The 15,921-nt window shown below is 39.8% G+C and overlaps 1 protein-coding gene across 1 annotated transcript in view; it reads right to left on the reverse strand.

Moving 5' to 3' along the window:
• Nucleotides 1–1,833: 1,833 nt before the first annotated feature.
• Nucleotides 1,834–15,921, reverse strand: part of LOC141991066 (uncharacterized) — a 32,054-nt gene continuing 17,966 nt past the window's right edge. Inside the window, exons 4-12 of the mRNA XM_074959099.1 lie at nucleotides 14,863–14,994; nucleotides 13,811–13,934; nucleotides 11,727–11,787; nucleotides 11,576–11,622; nucleotides 11,057–11,132; nucleotides 7,744–7,845; nucleotides 5,904–6,824; nucleotides 4,951–5,061; nucleotides 1,834–2,608 (exon numbers count right to left, since the gene is read on the reverse strand). Coding sequence (XP_074815200.1) covers nucleotides 2,293–2,608; nucleotides 4,951–5,061; nucleotides 5,904–6,824; nucleotides 7,744–7,845; nucleotides 11,057–11,132; nucleotides 11,576–11,622; nucleotides 11,727–11,787; nucleotides 13,811–13,934; nucleotides 14,863–14,994 — 1,890 coding nt within the window. The 3' untranslated portion in view covers nucleotides 1,834–2,292. The remainder of the gene's footprint in view (nucleotides 2,609–4,950; nucleotides 5,062–5,903; nucleotides 6,825–7,743; nucleotides 7,846–11,056; nucleotides 11,133–11,575; nucleotides 11,623–11,726; nucleotides 11,788–13,810; nucleotides 13,935–14,862; nucleotides 14,995–15,921) is intronic.

Consider the following 15,921-nt stretch of genomic DNA (forward strand, 5'->3'; position numbering starts at 1 on the left):
ACAGCGCTTTGAAGTTTCCAGTGTAGCCATGCCCTTAGGTTCTTGGAATTTTCATAATAAAGCTCCAGGTCAGTGGGAGCTGCTAGATCAGAGGTAGGCAAACTATGGCCCGTGGGCCACATGCAGCCCACGGGACCGTCCTGCCCGGCCCTTGAGCTCCCGGCTGTGGAGGCTAGACCCTGGCCGCTCCCCTGTTGTCCCCCTCCCCCGCAGCCTCAGCTCGCCATGCCGCCAATGCTCTGGGGGGTGGGGCTGCGAGCTCCTACCAGGCAGCACGGTGGTGTGGCTGGCTCTGGCCAGGCGGCATGGCTGCCAGTCCTGGTGCTCTGAGAGGCATGGTAAGGGGGTGGGGCGTGGGGAGGTTGGATAAGGGGCAGAGGGTCCTGGGGGGCAGTCAGGGGACAAGGAGCAGGGGTGGTTGGATAGGTGTGGGAGTGCTGGGGGGGGCCTCTCGGGGGGCAGGGGTATGGATAGGGGTTGGGGCAGTCGGGGGACAGGGAGCAGGGTGGGTAGGATAGGTGGTTAGGGGCAGGGGACCCTGGGAGGGGGCAGTCAGGGGCCAAGGAGCAGGGCGGGTTGGATGGGTCAGGAGTTCTGAGGGGGGCTGTCACGGGGTGAGGGCCAGGCCATGGGAAGTGGGAGGGGGCGAGGGCCAGGCTGTTTAGGGAGGCACAGCCTTCCCTACCTGGCCCTCCATAGTTTCAGAACCCCGATGTGGCCCTCTGGCCAAAAAGTTTGCCCACCCTTGTGCTAGATGCTTAGCACTTTTGAAAATCTGAACACTTGTTTAGGTACCTCACTATGGATTTAGGAAGATCTTATTTTTAAAAAAATGTTGACCTGGGAGTGCTGGGCAAGAGCACTGCTGTTTGAGAACCTTCCTTTGCACTAAACTGCATGGTGTGTATTTAAGTGCTGATGCAGTGGGTTTACAGCTATTCCACCTTTAAACCACTTTTCTCTCTTTATACTAGCTTTTAACTGCAGGATTATAGGCACTGAATATTTACCAGAATTGGAAGGCTGGTGACGGGTTAATCAGTCACTCTCTGCTGCATTACTCTCTGGAGAGCTGCCAGCACACCAAATGAGATGGTGATCCAGAGTAGGCTGCTCGGGCACACACATGGATGAACCTAGGGTTACCTTTACCTGTAGATTCTAGCTACTGCTCTGCTGTGTTGCTGAGGAAAGCCAGTGGAAAGTGTAGTAGAATTGGAGATTGGAGGTAGATTGGACTGACATGTAAAAGTGTGCGCACACACCTCCACCCCAAGGGACCTGGTCAGCTGGAACAGGGATTCTGGTGATATGGGCAAGATCACTCTGCTACATTGCTAGCAGAAGCTAGTGGAAGATAATGATGATATGCATCTGGCACTGGACTGACAAATGCATTGTCTGTGGGAGCAGGAAGGAATGCAGATTCAGTTCAGGATCCTCAGGCTGCCTAAGAGCAAGGTCAACAAGTTCTTACTGAAAATCCAATTAATCTGAAGTTGTCAGCAATTCGTGAGAGAAAATTCTCACACATAAAGCTTTGTGGTGTGGAGAACAGTGATCCTAGGCCTGCTCTTTTGGATGGAGGTACAGAACACTGGAGTTAGAATGCAGTGCTGCAGCTGTCCAGCAGAGTAGACTGAATTCAACAGTGGGAGAAAGAGGAGAGGAAAAAGCCCAAACTGTGGCCAAATGAGCCCATCATATACATAAGTCACACCCAAATCATTGTATGCTTATGCATGAGAAATGCCTACTAAAATTAATAGGAGATACATGCCACTACTAAAAAAATAGGTTAGCATTAAGAAATCCAGGGTATCACCAAACAATTCAATCAAGTTGACATTACTTTCCGCTTTATTAATTTTCATAGTAAGTTTTCTATCATTTCAAATGCTAGTCTAGTTTATGGTGCAGATTTTTAGGTTTTATTATAAGTTTTGCATCCTGAAATTATTTGCATTTAAAGAAAGTTAAACAAAAACACAACCACTGTCAGCTGTTTACTTTAGGATATAGGGTTCCAATTTCACTAGAAACAAGGACTATTTTAATTTCACATGTATTGAGGATTTGTCTCCAAATATACTTAACACACACTATTTCATAAATGTAAAGAACCACACGTCAGTAGAAACTAGTCTTACAGTAGAGACAAGTTCTCTTAACATTGAAACTTGAATTTTCTAATTCGTAAAAAAAAAAAAAAAAAAAAAAAAAAAACTTGGTCCACATACAAAGTAAAATGGGTAAATACAGGTTTAATCAGAGCAAATGCTTTCTTTTTATTCAGTTCCAGTTGTAACACTCTCTTGGAGGTAAATCATAATGTGTTCTCTCCTCCTCTTCAGGTCTGTAATCTAATGGCAAACCATAATTGTAATCAACTGTTACAATGGGTAATCTTTTGCCTTGCTCCATATCTCTTGTAAATTCACCTTGAAAGGGTTTCCTTTCATAATCAGTTGAATCATCTTCCTGGTGTATGGATGAGGACAGATGCATTGTGCGTGAAGAATATGGCGCAAATCTATTTTTCCCCCCTCTGTTAAATTCATCTGAAGGACGTGTTCTCCTATTATCTTCAGGACAGCTAGGCCGATTACTATAATAAAACCAAATATTAACTATACAATTCTTAGATATACAATATTTCAATAACAATAATTGGCATTAAACTCTAAAATGGTGTACCTTCAAAAAGAAATTATAGGTAAGTAATTTACCCTTTAGTACACTGGAAATGGAAAAGGTCATCCAGCTCCAAATTCTTGCCTTTTAATGCTTCATCTTAATACTACATTGCAACTTCATTACTCTCCTCAATACCCTTCTTTGTTCTTAGAGACAAATTTACCTGTGTTAACTTATTCGTATTTGTAATATTTGCCTTCTTTTGAATTAAGTTGACTACCCTTTCTGTAAGGTAGTTCTACCAGGAGTTCCCTATTTATTAATAGTTCCTTCAATTTTGGATCATGTTTCTAGTTTTAAGCCCCTAAATAATGTGGGAAAAAAAATCAACATCAACTTTATCTTTCCTTTGGAATACATAATAGTAGCACTGTACTGCATGTTCTCTATTACAATAATATTGTTCCTATGATATGTTGACTTAGGATCTAATAAGTACCATATGGCATATATTGTAAGGGTGTGTACACACACAAACATTGCTTTGTATTCTATCTCTCTGGTCACAAAAAATTTGTAATGGTGAGAATAAATAACCACTGGAACAATTTACCAAGGGTTGTGATGGATTTTCTATCACTGACAACGTTTAAATCAAGATTGGGTGTTTTTCTAAAAGATACGGTCTAGGAATTATTTTGGGGGCATTCTATTGCCTGCAAGGGCATCAAACTAGATGATCACAATACTCCCTTTTGGCCTTGGAATCTATGAATTTAGCATATATACCATATCTTGGCTCCCAGGGTAAGTTATAGTATTTCATATTTACCTTTTTTGTACTACATTTGCCACCTCTTATCCAATTACCTACATCAGAGGTTCTCAAACTGTGTCATAGCACGGACTACATTTTTAAATAGAGAAACTGCCTTGTGAAACACCTCCCTCATATTCACATAGAACACCACCCCCTCTGTCCTATTCATGATTACATCATCCCAATTGTTCACATGGAAAAGTAATATGAATTTAGTGTAACTTTTGCAGCATTTAATGCAATGTAGCAACTACAAACAAAGAGGATGGCCAGCACTCCAACAACCACATTTAGGAACCAGTGATTTAATCAATCCAAATATTTTTGTATCTGGTTTCACTGTCTCTCATAATTTTGCTCATTTTCAGATTCAGTATCACCTGCAGATTTTGAGAATTTTGGTTCTAATCCTGTAAAACACTTATGCAAGTGAGTAATTCCATCAACTGGTGTTAATGTTAGTTAGAGAATTAGAACTGAGACAATTATGAGGGACTATGAAACCAGATTCACAAGATTTGGATTGTTTAGGTCAGTCATGTCCTAACTGGTCCTTGGAATGCAGATGTTCTCTGTTTCTAACTAGCTAGTTTGCAAGTTTGGGACTTTTTGGTCTCAATATCACACGCTCAAATCACATAAACAAATGAAAAAGGGTCTTCTAGCAGATTCTAAATAGCTTTCATGGTCTGGTCCAACTCACAGAAAGTCAATGGAAAGACTCCTACTGATTTTTTTGGTGTTTGGATTGGGCTCTCAGTGCCGATGATTTGAGCTCTGCGCTACATGACAGCAGGATGGAAGAACTTCAAAGAAGAATATATCCCAAGTTTTTATTTTGCTTTAAGAATGAGTTCACCATGTAGGGAGTGTTAAATAATTTCTAGTTAAAAATATGATTGCATTAATGAGCATCAGTGTTATGAAAAACATAGGTTTCAGAGTAACAGCCGTGTTAGTCTGTATTTGCAAAAAGAAAAGGAGTACTTGTGGCACCTTAGAGACTAACCAATTTATTTTGCTGCACATTAAACTCAGGATTTTGTTTTTTGCCAATTAATTTGATGCCTGTAATAAAAAAAAACAGACATATGGCATAAGACCACATATAAGCTTTTGTTTCTTTACAATGGAATGATTTGTGAAAACCATGCTACCAGGAATAAGGATTTCCCAGTGATAGCCAGAGTACGTACTTCAAAATCCTGATTTTCAGACCCATGTGCAACTTTACTGTCTCTGGTATCCAAAATTCCGGTAACAAGCACTGTATATTATAATAACTCCTCCATTATCAGATACAATTATACACATGTATGAATTTCATAATACATTTCCATTATAAATTGCTTATATTGCAGTTTAGCGAGAACAAATATCTAGTTTGACAACTGCACATCCAATTTAAATTTCTATGGTCATGGTGGCAAAGGGATGGTAATGCGTAGAGGGGTACGTAGATTGATATGCAATATATGAACGCTGATATTTACCTGTAACTTCTACTGAAATCATCATTATCAGATCCGTAATCTCTGTGACGTGAAGGAGAAGAAGAAAAGTGAGGTTCTGGTAAATTTTCATGGGAGGAAAATGACCGATTTCTGAAAGAAACAAAGAAATTACATGTTAAGAAAGACAAGTGTGGAAAATAATTCACTAATTCTAGTGAAAGTTCTTTTAGATTTTTTTAAAAAAAGTAACCAAAATTAGTTAGCATGAAAGGAATGTCTTAGTTATATAAGTGAGAGTATAATTATATTATTTTAACAATATCAAAATTATAAAGTCTCAGAAGAATGATCTAATATCCCTGATCGTTTAAATTGTGTAAAACAAAAGTGAAGGACAGAAATAAGTCTTTTAAATTATAGCACTCCCAAATACTTACATAAATTTTACCATGTAAAGAATATTGCTGCAAATTTTATGTCAAAGGTTTTACTTTTGAATCCAACAGCTGTATTAACAAGGTGCATATTTGTTTTAGAGAGTTTTCAAGGATTTACAGTTCTTAAATGAGAGGTTTGCTAGTAGACATTACTTATGAAATAAGCAACTGAAATCCAACACTTCCTCACTCCTTTGCTGATTACCTCAACTTGGTTAAAGGGATTAACATTACCTTCAATCCTGAGGACTGATTTTCAGATGCAAACCTCTTCAGTATAAAATGAAGTGAGATGCAGCATTTTGTCTCAAGGTGATTCTGAGGAGTTACTGGAAATGTGCTTTAATTTAATTCCGCTCTCTAATTTAAGAAAGTACAGAAATACTCTGGAGATCAGTTTCCCAACCTCAGGGCCTGATTCTGCAAACCCTTACATGAGTAAAAGGAGGAAAAAAACCTAATTGCTCGTTATCCTAAAAATGTCATATAATAATATGCTGAGGAACAACACTTGCTACTCCCTAAATCTGCTGTAACAGCAAAACAATACTTCACCTGTCTGAACACCATTCACGTGGCAAGTCGTCATGGTCATGAAAAGGTTGCAGTCTTTGTCCATGCCCCTTATTAACAAAATCAAAATCTTTCAACTGTGTCTGTTCCTGCAAGTCATCATAAGCTTGATTGTCATGAAAAGGTCTGCGCCTTTGTCCAGGACCCCTATTATCAAAATCTTTCAATTGCATCTCTGTTTGTAAGTCATCGTGAGGCTGATGGTCATGAAAAGGTCTCAGCCTATGCCCACGGCCCTTGTTAACAAATTCAAAATCTCCCAACTGCATCTGTGATTGTAAGTCGTCATGCGTTTGGTAGTCGTGAAAAGGCCTCAGCCTTTGCCCAGGCCCCTTGTTGATGAAATCTAAATCCTTCAACTGCATCTGTGCCTGAAATTCATCATGAGATTGGTGGTCATGGAAAAGCCTTCGCCTCTGCCCACGGCCTCTGTTAACAAAGTCAAAATCTTTCAGCTGCATGTCATCCTGTAAGTCACTGTGAGATGGGTGATCAGGAAAGGGTCTCTGCCTTTGTCCACGGCCTCTATTAACATACTCAAAGTCTCTTGACTGCACGTCTCCCTGTAAGTCATCATGAAATTGGTGGCCATGAAAAGGTCTCAGTCTTTGTCCAGGCCCCTTGTTACTGAAATCTAGATCCTTCAGCTGCATGTCTTCTTGATAGTCATCATAAAACTGGTGGTCAGGAAAAGGTCTTCGCCTTTGTCCGGGTCCCCTGTTGTAGTCCCAATCTCTCATTTGCATTGGCGCTTGTAAATCATCCTGAGATTGGTGGTCATGAAATGGTCTTCGTCTTTGTCCTGGTCCCTTGTTAATGAAGTCAAAATCTCTCAACTGTATCTGTCCTTGTAAATCATTGTGAGAGTGGTCATCGTCATAAATTCTTAATCTTTTCCCCGGCCTGTGAAGAAAATTAGTATTTTTAAACAGCTTATTTGCATTTATGTTATAAATATTTCTAGTTAGCCATCCAAACAAAGTAGCATTTTTTAAACTACTCAGGACTGAGAAAGGACATTGTCACTCAAATATAAAGGTACTAAAATATTAACAGTCTAAACTATCTAATTATAGTATATATTATATGTATTCTATAACCTTGTCTCTTTCACCAACAGAAGTTGACCCAATAAAAGATATTACTTCACCTCAACCACCTTGTCTTTCTAATTATATTACAAAACACATTCTATTGTCAAGACCAGGGTTCTCAAACTGGGGGTCGTGACCCCTCAGGGGGCTGCAAGGTTATTACATGGGAGATCACGAGCTGCCAGCCTCCATTCCCAAACCCTGTTTCGTCTCCAGCATTTGTAATAGTGTTAAATGGAAAAAAAAGTGGTTTTAATTTATAAGGGAAGGATCACACTCAGAGGCCTGCTGTGTGAAAGGGGGTCACAATACAAAAATTTGAGAACCACTGGTCAAGACTGTGAAAACCACTATAATTCCATATCACTTTTTTAAGAGACAAGCAAACCCAAAATAACTCCATAGAAAACTAACAAGAAAATTCATACACAAACTACTGTACTAGAATGTTATCGAGGAACAGGAGATACAATACACGTCTCTTCCAAAACCAAAGGATAAAAACTTTTACCACATAAAAATTGCCCCAGTGAATCCAAAGTACTTGTAACGGAAGAGATCCTGTCCTAGTATTCCCTTGCTTTATCTTTTTATCACAACCTTAATTTAATTTAAAATAGGTATACTGAATTACTAGTACTGAAAATACAACAGAATACCAATGTAACTATTCCAATAGTTATCTTTCACACTACACTTTTTAAAAATGTAATATTTTTGCCAATTACCCAGGAAAATCTTCATTTGGGAACCTATCTACAGGTCCTTCCATCACATTTGGTGGGGGTATAATATCTTCATCAGGATCCCATACATCCATTCCAAGATTACTAGGGAAAATAAAAGCATTTAATGTAAAATTTCCTTTATTAAAAATACTGTTGAAAGAAAGTATGTACTTTTTTTTCCAGTTGTGGAAATAAACTGGCATTATGGGAGTGCTGGAAAGCTAGGGAATCATAAAAGTGTAGGACTGGAAGGGACCTCAAGAGGTCATCTAGTCCAGTCCCCTCCGCTCAAGACAGGACTATGTGTACATTTGGGAGAATTTCAGTTTATTTTTTTCTGAGGACGCTGATAGAAAAAGGTAAAGAAAATACTTCACTGACATACAATATGACTCGTTGACCGTTGGGACAAAGCCCCATGGTTATCTGCAAAATTGTCCCTCAACTACATCACCCCTTCCCATATGAAAGTATACATGATACAAGCCATTACCCTCTGATCCCACTGAGGGTTACCAAAAAAAACTACACCATTCGCTCAAGAAACTCCCTCAAAAAGCACAAGAACAAATCCGCACAGACACACCCCTGGAACCCCGACCAGGGGTATTCTATCTGCTACCCAAGATCCATAAACCTGGAAATCCTGGTCGCGCCATCATCTCAGGCATTGGCACCCTGACAGCAGGATTGTCTGGCTATGTAGACTCCCTCCTCAGGCCCTACGCTACCAGCACTCCTAGCTGTCTTTGAGACACTACTGACTTCCTGAGGAAACTACAATCCATCGGTGATCTTCCTGAAAACACCATCCTGGCCACTATGGATGTAGAAGCCCTCTACACCAACATTCCACACAAAGATGGACTATAAGCCGTCAGGAACAGTATCCTCGATAATGTCACGGCAAACCTGGTGGCTGAACTTTGTGACTTTGTCCTCACCCATAACTATTTCACATTTGGGGACAATGTATACCTTCAAATCAGCGGCACTGCCATGGGTACCTGCATGGCCCCACAGTATGCCAACATTTTTATGGCTGACTTAGAACAACGCTTCCTCAGCTCTCGTCCCCTAATGCCCCTACTCTACTTGCGTTACATTGATGACATCTTCATTGTCTGGGCCCATGGAAAAGAAGCCCTTGAGGAATTCCACCATGATTTCAACAATTTCCATCCCATCATCAAACTCAGCCTGGACCAGTCCACACAAGAGATCCACTTCCTGGACGCTATGGTGCTAATAAGCGATGGTCACATAAACACCACCCTATACCGGAAACCTACTGACCACTATGCCTACCTACATGCCTCCAGCTTTCATCCAGACCACACCACACGATCCATTGTCTACAGCCAAGCTCTACGATACAACCGCATTTGCTCCAACTCCTCAGACAGAGACAAACACCTACAAGATCTCTATCAAGCGTTCTTAGAACTACAATACCCACCTGCTGAAGTGAAGAAACAGACTGACAGAGCCAGAAGAGTCCCCAGAAGTTACCTACTACAGGACAGGCCCAACAAGGAAAATAACAGTATGTCACTAGCCATCACCTTCAGCCCCCAACTAAAACCTCTCCAACGCATCAAGGATCCACAACCTATCCTGAAGGACGACCCATCACCCTCACAGATCTTGGGAGACAGGCCAGTCCTTGCTTACAGACAGCCCCCCAACCTGAAGCAAATACTCACCAGCAACCACACAACAGAACCACTAACCCAGGAACCTATCCTTGCAACAAAGCCTGTTGCCAACTGTGTCCACATATCTATTCAGGGGACACCATCATAGGGCCTAATCACATCAGCCACAATATCAGAGGCTCGTTCACCTGCACATCTACCAATGTGATATATGCCATCATGTGCCAGCAATGCCCCTCTGCCATGTACATTGGTCAAACTGGACAGTCTCTACGTAAAAGAATAAATGGACACAAATCAGACGTCAAGAATTATAACATTCAAAAACCAGTCGGAGAACACTTCAGTCTCTCTGGTCGCTCGATTACAGACCTAAAAGTGGCAATACTTCAACAAAAAAACTTCAAAAACAGACTCCAATGAGAGACTGCTGAATTGGAATTAATTTGCAAACTGGATACAATTAACTTAGGCTTGAATAAAGACTGGGAGTGGATGGGTCATTACACAAAGTAAAACTATTTCCCCATGGTTATTTCCCTGCCCCCCTCACCCCCCCCCCCCCCCCGCCACTGTTCCTCAGACGTTTTTGTCAACTGCTGGAAATGGCCCACCTTGATTATCACTACAAAAGGTCCCCCCCCCCCCCCCCGCTAGTAATAGCTCACCTTACCTGATCACTCTCGTTACAGTGTGTATGGTAACACCCATTGTTTCATGTTCTCTGTGTATATAAATCTCCCCACTGTATTTTCCACTGAATGCATCCGATGAAGTGAGCTGTAGCTCACGAAAGCTTATGCTCAAATAAATTTGTTAGTCTATAAGGTGCCACAAGTACTCCTTTTCTTTTTAGTACAGAAAAGTTTCCCTATTTACATTCTCATAATACAGGAACAAGGGACATTCAGTGAAACTGAAAGGCCAAAAAAATGTAATTAAAAAGCCAAGAGAGCTTACAACTTCACTGCTACAATGATATCAAAAAGGCAAAAGAGTTTTTGGAGAATAGATGGATTAGAATGACATCTACAGTTACATTAGATTAGATTTGTTTAAAATAAGGAATATAAATCCTCTTGCTTCAAGGCATAAGTCTGCTACTGACAGACAGGGGCTAGGAAGAATCTTCCCTTCCGGGCCCAGTCTGCTACAGGGTCTGTTGCATCTTCCACTGAAATACGTGGTACTGGCCACTGATAGAAACAAGAGAGCAGGCTAGATAGACCACAGGTCTGCTCTGGAATGGCAATTCCCTAGACAGCATATCCAGAAAAGTTAATAGATCCAGACTCTGGCAGGCTAAGAGGAGAGAGTGAATTCCAGAGTTAAGGGGCCCCTCACTAATAATTTTTTGCCAGCTACTCCTTCCCAATTATAACTCTGCTGAATGCACCTAAGGAAGTAGGACACAACAACATAAGAATTTAATAAGAAAAATCAACTTTAAAAGAGAACCCTTTGCATGATGTACATTTATAAGATAAACCTAAGGGGAAAATTACACTTCATACCATTCATAACAGAAGTCTTCAAAGATAAGCACTGATTGTGTAACAGGACAAGAGGCAACATTTTAAATATGACCCAAGCATTGACAATGCAAGGAACTGCACTTGATAACTTCAATTATGTAATTAAAAGCCTTTGCCTACCTTCTCATTGGCTGAGTTCTGAGATCTGTTAGGTATACAAGACCGTCCATACGATGACCTCTAGCATCACCAAAAGCTGAACAAAATTGTAAAAAGATTAGCGTGTGCAGTTAAACATGCTTGGAACACAACTCCATATAATGTGGTCAGTCAGGGCTCCATGTAAACCGTGGCACAGTGAACTTGAAGTAAGTTCACTATTGATTCCTGCGACTCAATTTTAAATTGCAGCAGACTGACATTTTTGCAGTAAACTGTTTTCCAACTGTAACTATTGCAGTTGCTACTTATGATTGCACCAATACACAGAAACCTTCAAAACCTATAATGGGGTTGGAGGGAGGGAACTGTCCTCTTGATGTGGTTCAGATCTGATGGTGCTCAAATACTGCCAGGCATGGAAGCAGCAGCAGGATGGATTAATCTGTGGGAACCTGTGCAGAAGTTAAGTATGAGGTAGCTGTCACAGAACCACTGTAGACACAGAGCCTCATGCTCTGTTCAAGTTCTACGAAATACCTTGAATTGCTGTCTCTGGATCCCAACCTTCAACATCAATAAGGTATCTGACAAAAAACATGGCTGAATTATTATAAAGGTATATATTATCACTGATATAAACATACTATTCTAATTAAAAAAATTATTTGAATTTTCATGTAATACTTGCCTACACATAAGGTAGCCAGTTCTATTAATTCCATTGGTACAATGAACTCCAATGAGTTTATCTATTACAAAGGAAAAAAGTGTGAAAAAATGAAAATACCAAAAAATAATGAGTGCAAAACAGAAGGCATTTATTGTTTACACTAAAACAGTTTCAGTGAGCATGTTTGCTGTTTGAAAAATTATTACTATTAAGCCTGTACACATCAGGATATATATCCAGAATTTATGTTCTTCCTGCTGGATTTGTAGCAGCAGTTAACTCAATGCTTCCCACTTCCCAACCTAAACTAGTCCAGGCAGGGCACAGAAAAAAGAAAGGGAAAACTGGTGATAAGAAAAGCTGCCTGACTAGATAACCATCAACCACACTGTGATAACGAAACTGAATCGAGTGACTAGAACAAAACATGACTGATTTTGAGGGCAAGTTTAAACAGCCACCAAACTTACTTTCACAAGTTCACTTACAGATTCTCCTGAACCCTTCCAAAAGCAAAAACACTGAAGTCAGCCTGGCAGCCTACTGGTAATGAAATGCACTACTAGAGGGATGCAAGTACAGGGGTCTAAATTTGGTCCATTACTCCTGGGATGGCAGATGCCTGAGGTATTGCAGAGGCAGTGCATTTAGCTTCTTGCTTTGTATTGCCATCTCTAGTCAAACTTTGGAGAAAGCTGTGTCTCTTGATCCAGTTGCAAACTAGGAAGTTGGGGTTCTGACCAACATTCAGAACAAAACACTCCGACCCAAAGGGCCCCTAAAGGAATGCCTTTGTCACATCTAAATCATTAGATTATGCAGGACGGAAACTCCCTACACTTCAGTTCATAAGCCAAAAACAGCAACCAAGGAGCCAGAACATTAACTAAAGGGATAAGAAAGAACCATCTCAGAATACCGTTCTTTTCCAACACTTCAAATTTGGGCTCTGGTATCTGAGATTTACGTCCACCTGCAAACTGGCTATCCACAACAGAAGCATACATCTTATCTGAGGTAGAGCAGTGCAATGAGGTAGAGCAACTTTGGCAATGGAAATTTTCTGACACAAACCATTACAGAGCTATCACGGTAAAAAACCAGGAGGGGCTCAACAGAGCAGTCTCCTGCGTCAGGCACACAGCTGAATGACTCTCAGCTGCCAGTAAAGATTTGTTCCAAAAGATGCTGAACGGAGTTGTGCAAGAGCCTCCAATACTAAGGGAAAGATAAAAAGAGATACACATGTAGGTTGTAGCAGGATGTGTGCAAAGAGTTCTTCCATGCATAGAGCTGTCACATCAGCCTGGGGAGAACTGTGCAACAGCTCTGCACAAACACTATGTAAACTCCCAATCACCTCTATAACTGTATCATGCTCTTAAAGAATTACTAGCTTCATGAGAGCAAAGGAGTATCCAGCTGCCATCAAAATATCTTAACATGATGCCCTGTAGCTACTAAACTTTATAACCAATTAGCTAAATGACAACTTCATGCTCTTGAGCTATGTCCTTGACTCCTAATTCAGAGAACTCAACGTCACACTACTAAGTGGTTCTGCTATGACGCAGAGGGTGGAGATCAGACAGGAGGCTATCACATTACATGCCTTCAACAGAGTAAGGCTACGGATCACAATGAAAGAAGAAAAAGTATGATCAGAAAATCCTTGATTGTGTCCAATTACAAAAACACAGAAAGTGTTATGAAAAGTATTATTTCTTATACACAGAACTATGCCAGTGGCTCTCAAGCTGTGGTCTGTGAACCAGCAGTGATCCATGAATTGTCTGCTGGTCACATGGTGCTAGCTCTCCTTGTTCTCAGCAGGCACATCACATTAAATACAGCTAAAAATATGACACTATTAGGAAGGCTATCCGTGTAATAAATGCTGTAGCTGACATGAGCATTTTGGAGTGGCAAAAGGGATAGGAGATGGTCCATGAGATTATGAAGTTACAAAACTGGATCACACTATGAAAAAGTTTGAGAAACCTGACCTGTAGAAGTGAATATCTATTGTGATTAATAAATCACACATTTAAGATTTAAGTAACATTTTGGTCTTTTATAGCATTAAAGATGCTGTTAATTACCATTTCCTGCATTTTCCCAAAGGAACTTTCTGACCCATTTTTTGAATTGTAGAATAGTAGCATTATCGGGGACTTCAAGTCCAACAGTATACAGTTTCTTATACTGCACACTTTTAGGTAAATCCTAGCAACAACAAGGAGAAAAAAATAGCAACAATCATTAGTCATTAAAATCTTGTACCACCATAAAACTTACAAACAATATATTAAAAAAACCCAGATGTAAGTCACTGGTTCAAATCAATCAGTAGTGATTGAAAATGATCATTACATAGTTATATTAGAAAAGCTGTACTCACAAAAACTGCCATAGCAAATTGACTCTTCCCAACAAAAGGGCTACCTCAAGCAAAGAGATCTAGGTTTGTAATGGAGACTGAACTTTCAATACCCTTTCAATACCTCCTGGTCACAGTAGATGCACGCTGGTGGGATTGACTAAGGAAGCTTGTACTGCCATTCAAGTCCTCTTCATGAAGACTATCAAGCTTCACCTCCTCTCCCTTACTTATTTTATCCCATTATAGTGTATATTCAAGGGTCTACATTTAGTAACACATGCTTCTATTTACTCTGGCACAGAGCACATTAAAAGGATACTCCCAATTACAATGTAAATTTTTTTTTTAAAATCAGTGTAGAGTTAACTGTGGAATCCATTCATACAGCATAATAGTGAAAGAAATATTATATTTTTAAAAAGATTTAGATATAGCATCTGTCTTCAGGGCGGGGCCATGTCTTTCTGTGTGTTTGTGCCAACATAGTAGTCTTAATCAGTGAATCTGGGAACTACAGTACTATAAATAAATATAATGATCAAATGCTAGTAAAGTTCCTGAATGAAGCCATAAGCGAACGCTAGCTGAGGTTAAGATGTTATTTCCTTCATGATACAATTCTGCATAAACTTCTGCTGGAAACACGATACCAGATTAGATGGTTCACTTGTCTGTTCCAACATAACAATTTCTAGATTGACATTAAATAACACAAGATAAAAGGTAGCAGTAATTGTGCATTTAATTCTGCTATTACTCCTTTACTATTACCTTAACTTCATAATACCGTGTGGTGTATGTTAAGTCTATAATTAATCCAAGTTCCACATTTAGGGCTTTCATTGCAGCAATCAGGTCTTTGGGTGTAAATTTCTGGGTTGGAGTAAGTCTCTGGTTAATTGCCTGTGATGAAAAAGGAAAATGAAGATTGTGTTTTACAAATTCCAATAAAAATAGAAACATCTGCCTCTTATAAAATGAATCAAGAACAAGAAGAAACACAGGCATTCAATGTATTGTGTGGATTCAAAAACTACATTGAGATGGAACTGATGACCCAAAATAAGTTAATGATTTTATTGTATGATATGATGACAACAGATAACATGGATAAGGCAGGTATCATGTGGCAGCAGCTCCAGCGCAATAAGCACTAATTTCATATCAAGAAAAAAGTCCTGCACAATGAAGAATGAATATAACAATTTAAAGTAATTCCTTGAACACATACAAATTTAACATTGACGTCAATAAGCAAAACAAAATACAAAAATCTTACCCACTTGCTCTGCAAAAAATCCCAAACAACTGGTCTATTCTACATAAAAACTAGGGAGCTCTGATAGGACAGCTTACTGGCTCCCTTCTCTTCCCACAAATGTTGGGGATACTTATTTTTCTCTGCCTGTTTGCTTTCTCCTCTGTCACTCATGTTATTGGATGCAACATAAATTTGTCATTTAGCATTAAGATAATTTTTTCCTATATATTTGAAGCAAGGTCTTTATTAGGATTGAAGTGAGTGTAAGAAGAATGTAGACAGCAGCAAAAAATTCTCTAATGAGCATCAGGGCCAGGCAAAGTATCAGGGAGCCTAAACAGCTCCACGACAGCTTCCAGTCTCTGCTTTGACCAGCATAAGCTCAGCAAAACAGAGAATCTGGCCAACCATGTGAAACAGATTAAGATGGAATTTACATACAAGATGGTGTCTACATACCATTAGAGAGCATTTAAAACATTTCTTTAAAATATACTTCTTTTGTCCATTTCTGTGCAATTTACAGGAACAGGATACGGAGACGTACATTTATAGTCACCATTTCAAAA

The sequence above is a fragment of the Natator depressus genome, chromosome 7 (assembly GCF_965152275.1).
Source record: "Natator depressus isolate rNatDep1 chromosome 7, rNatDep2.hap1, whole genome shotgun sequence".
Taxonomy (NCBI): Eukaryota; Metazoa; Chordata; order Testudines; family Cheloniidae; genus Natator; species Natator depressus.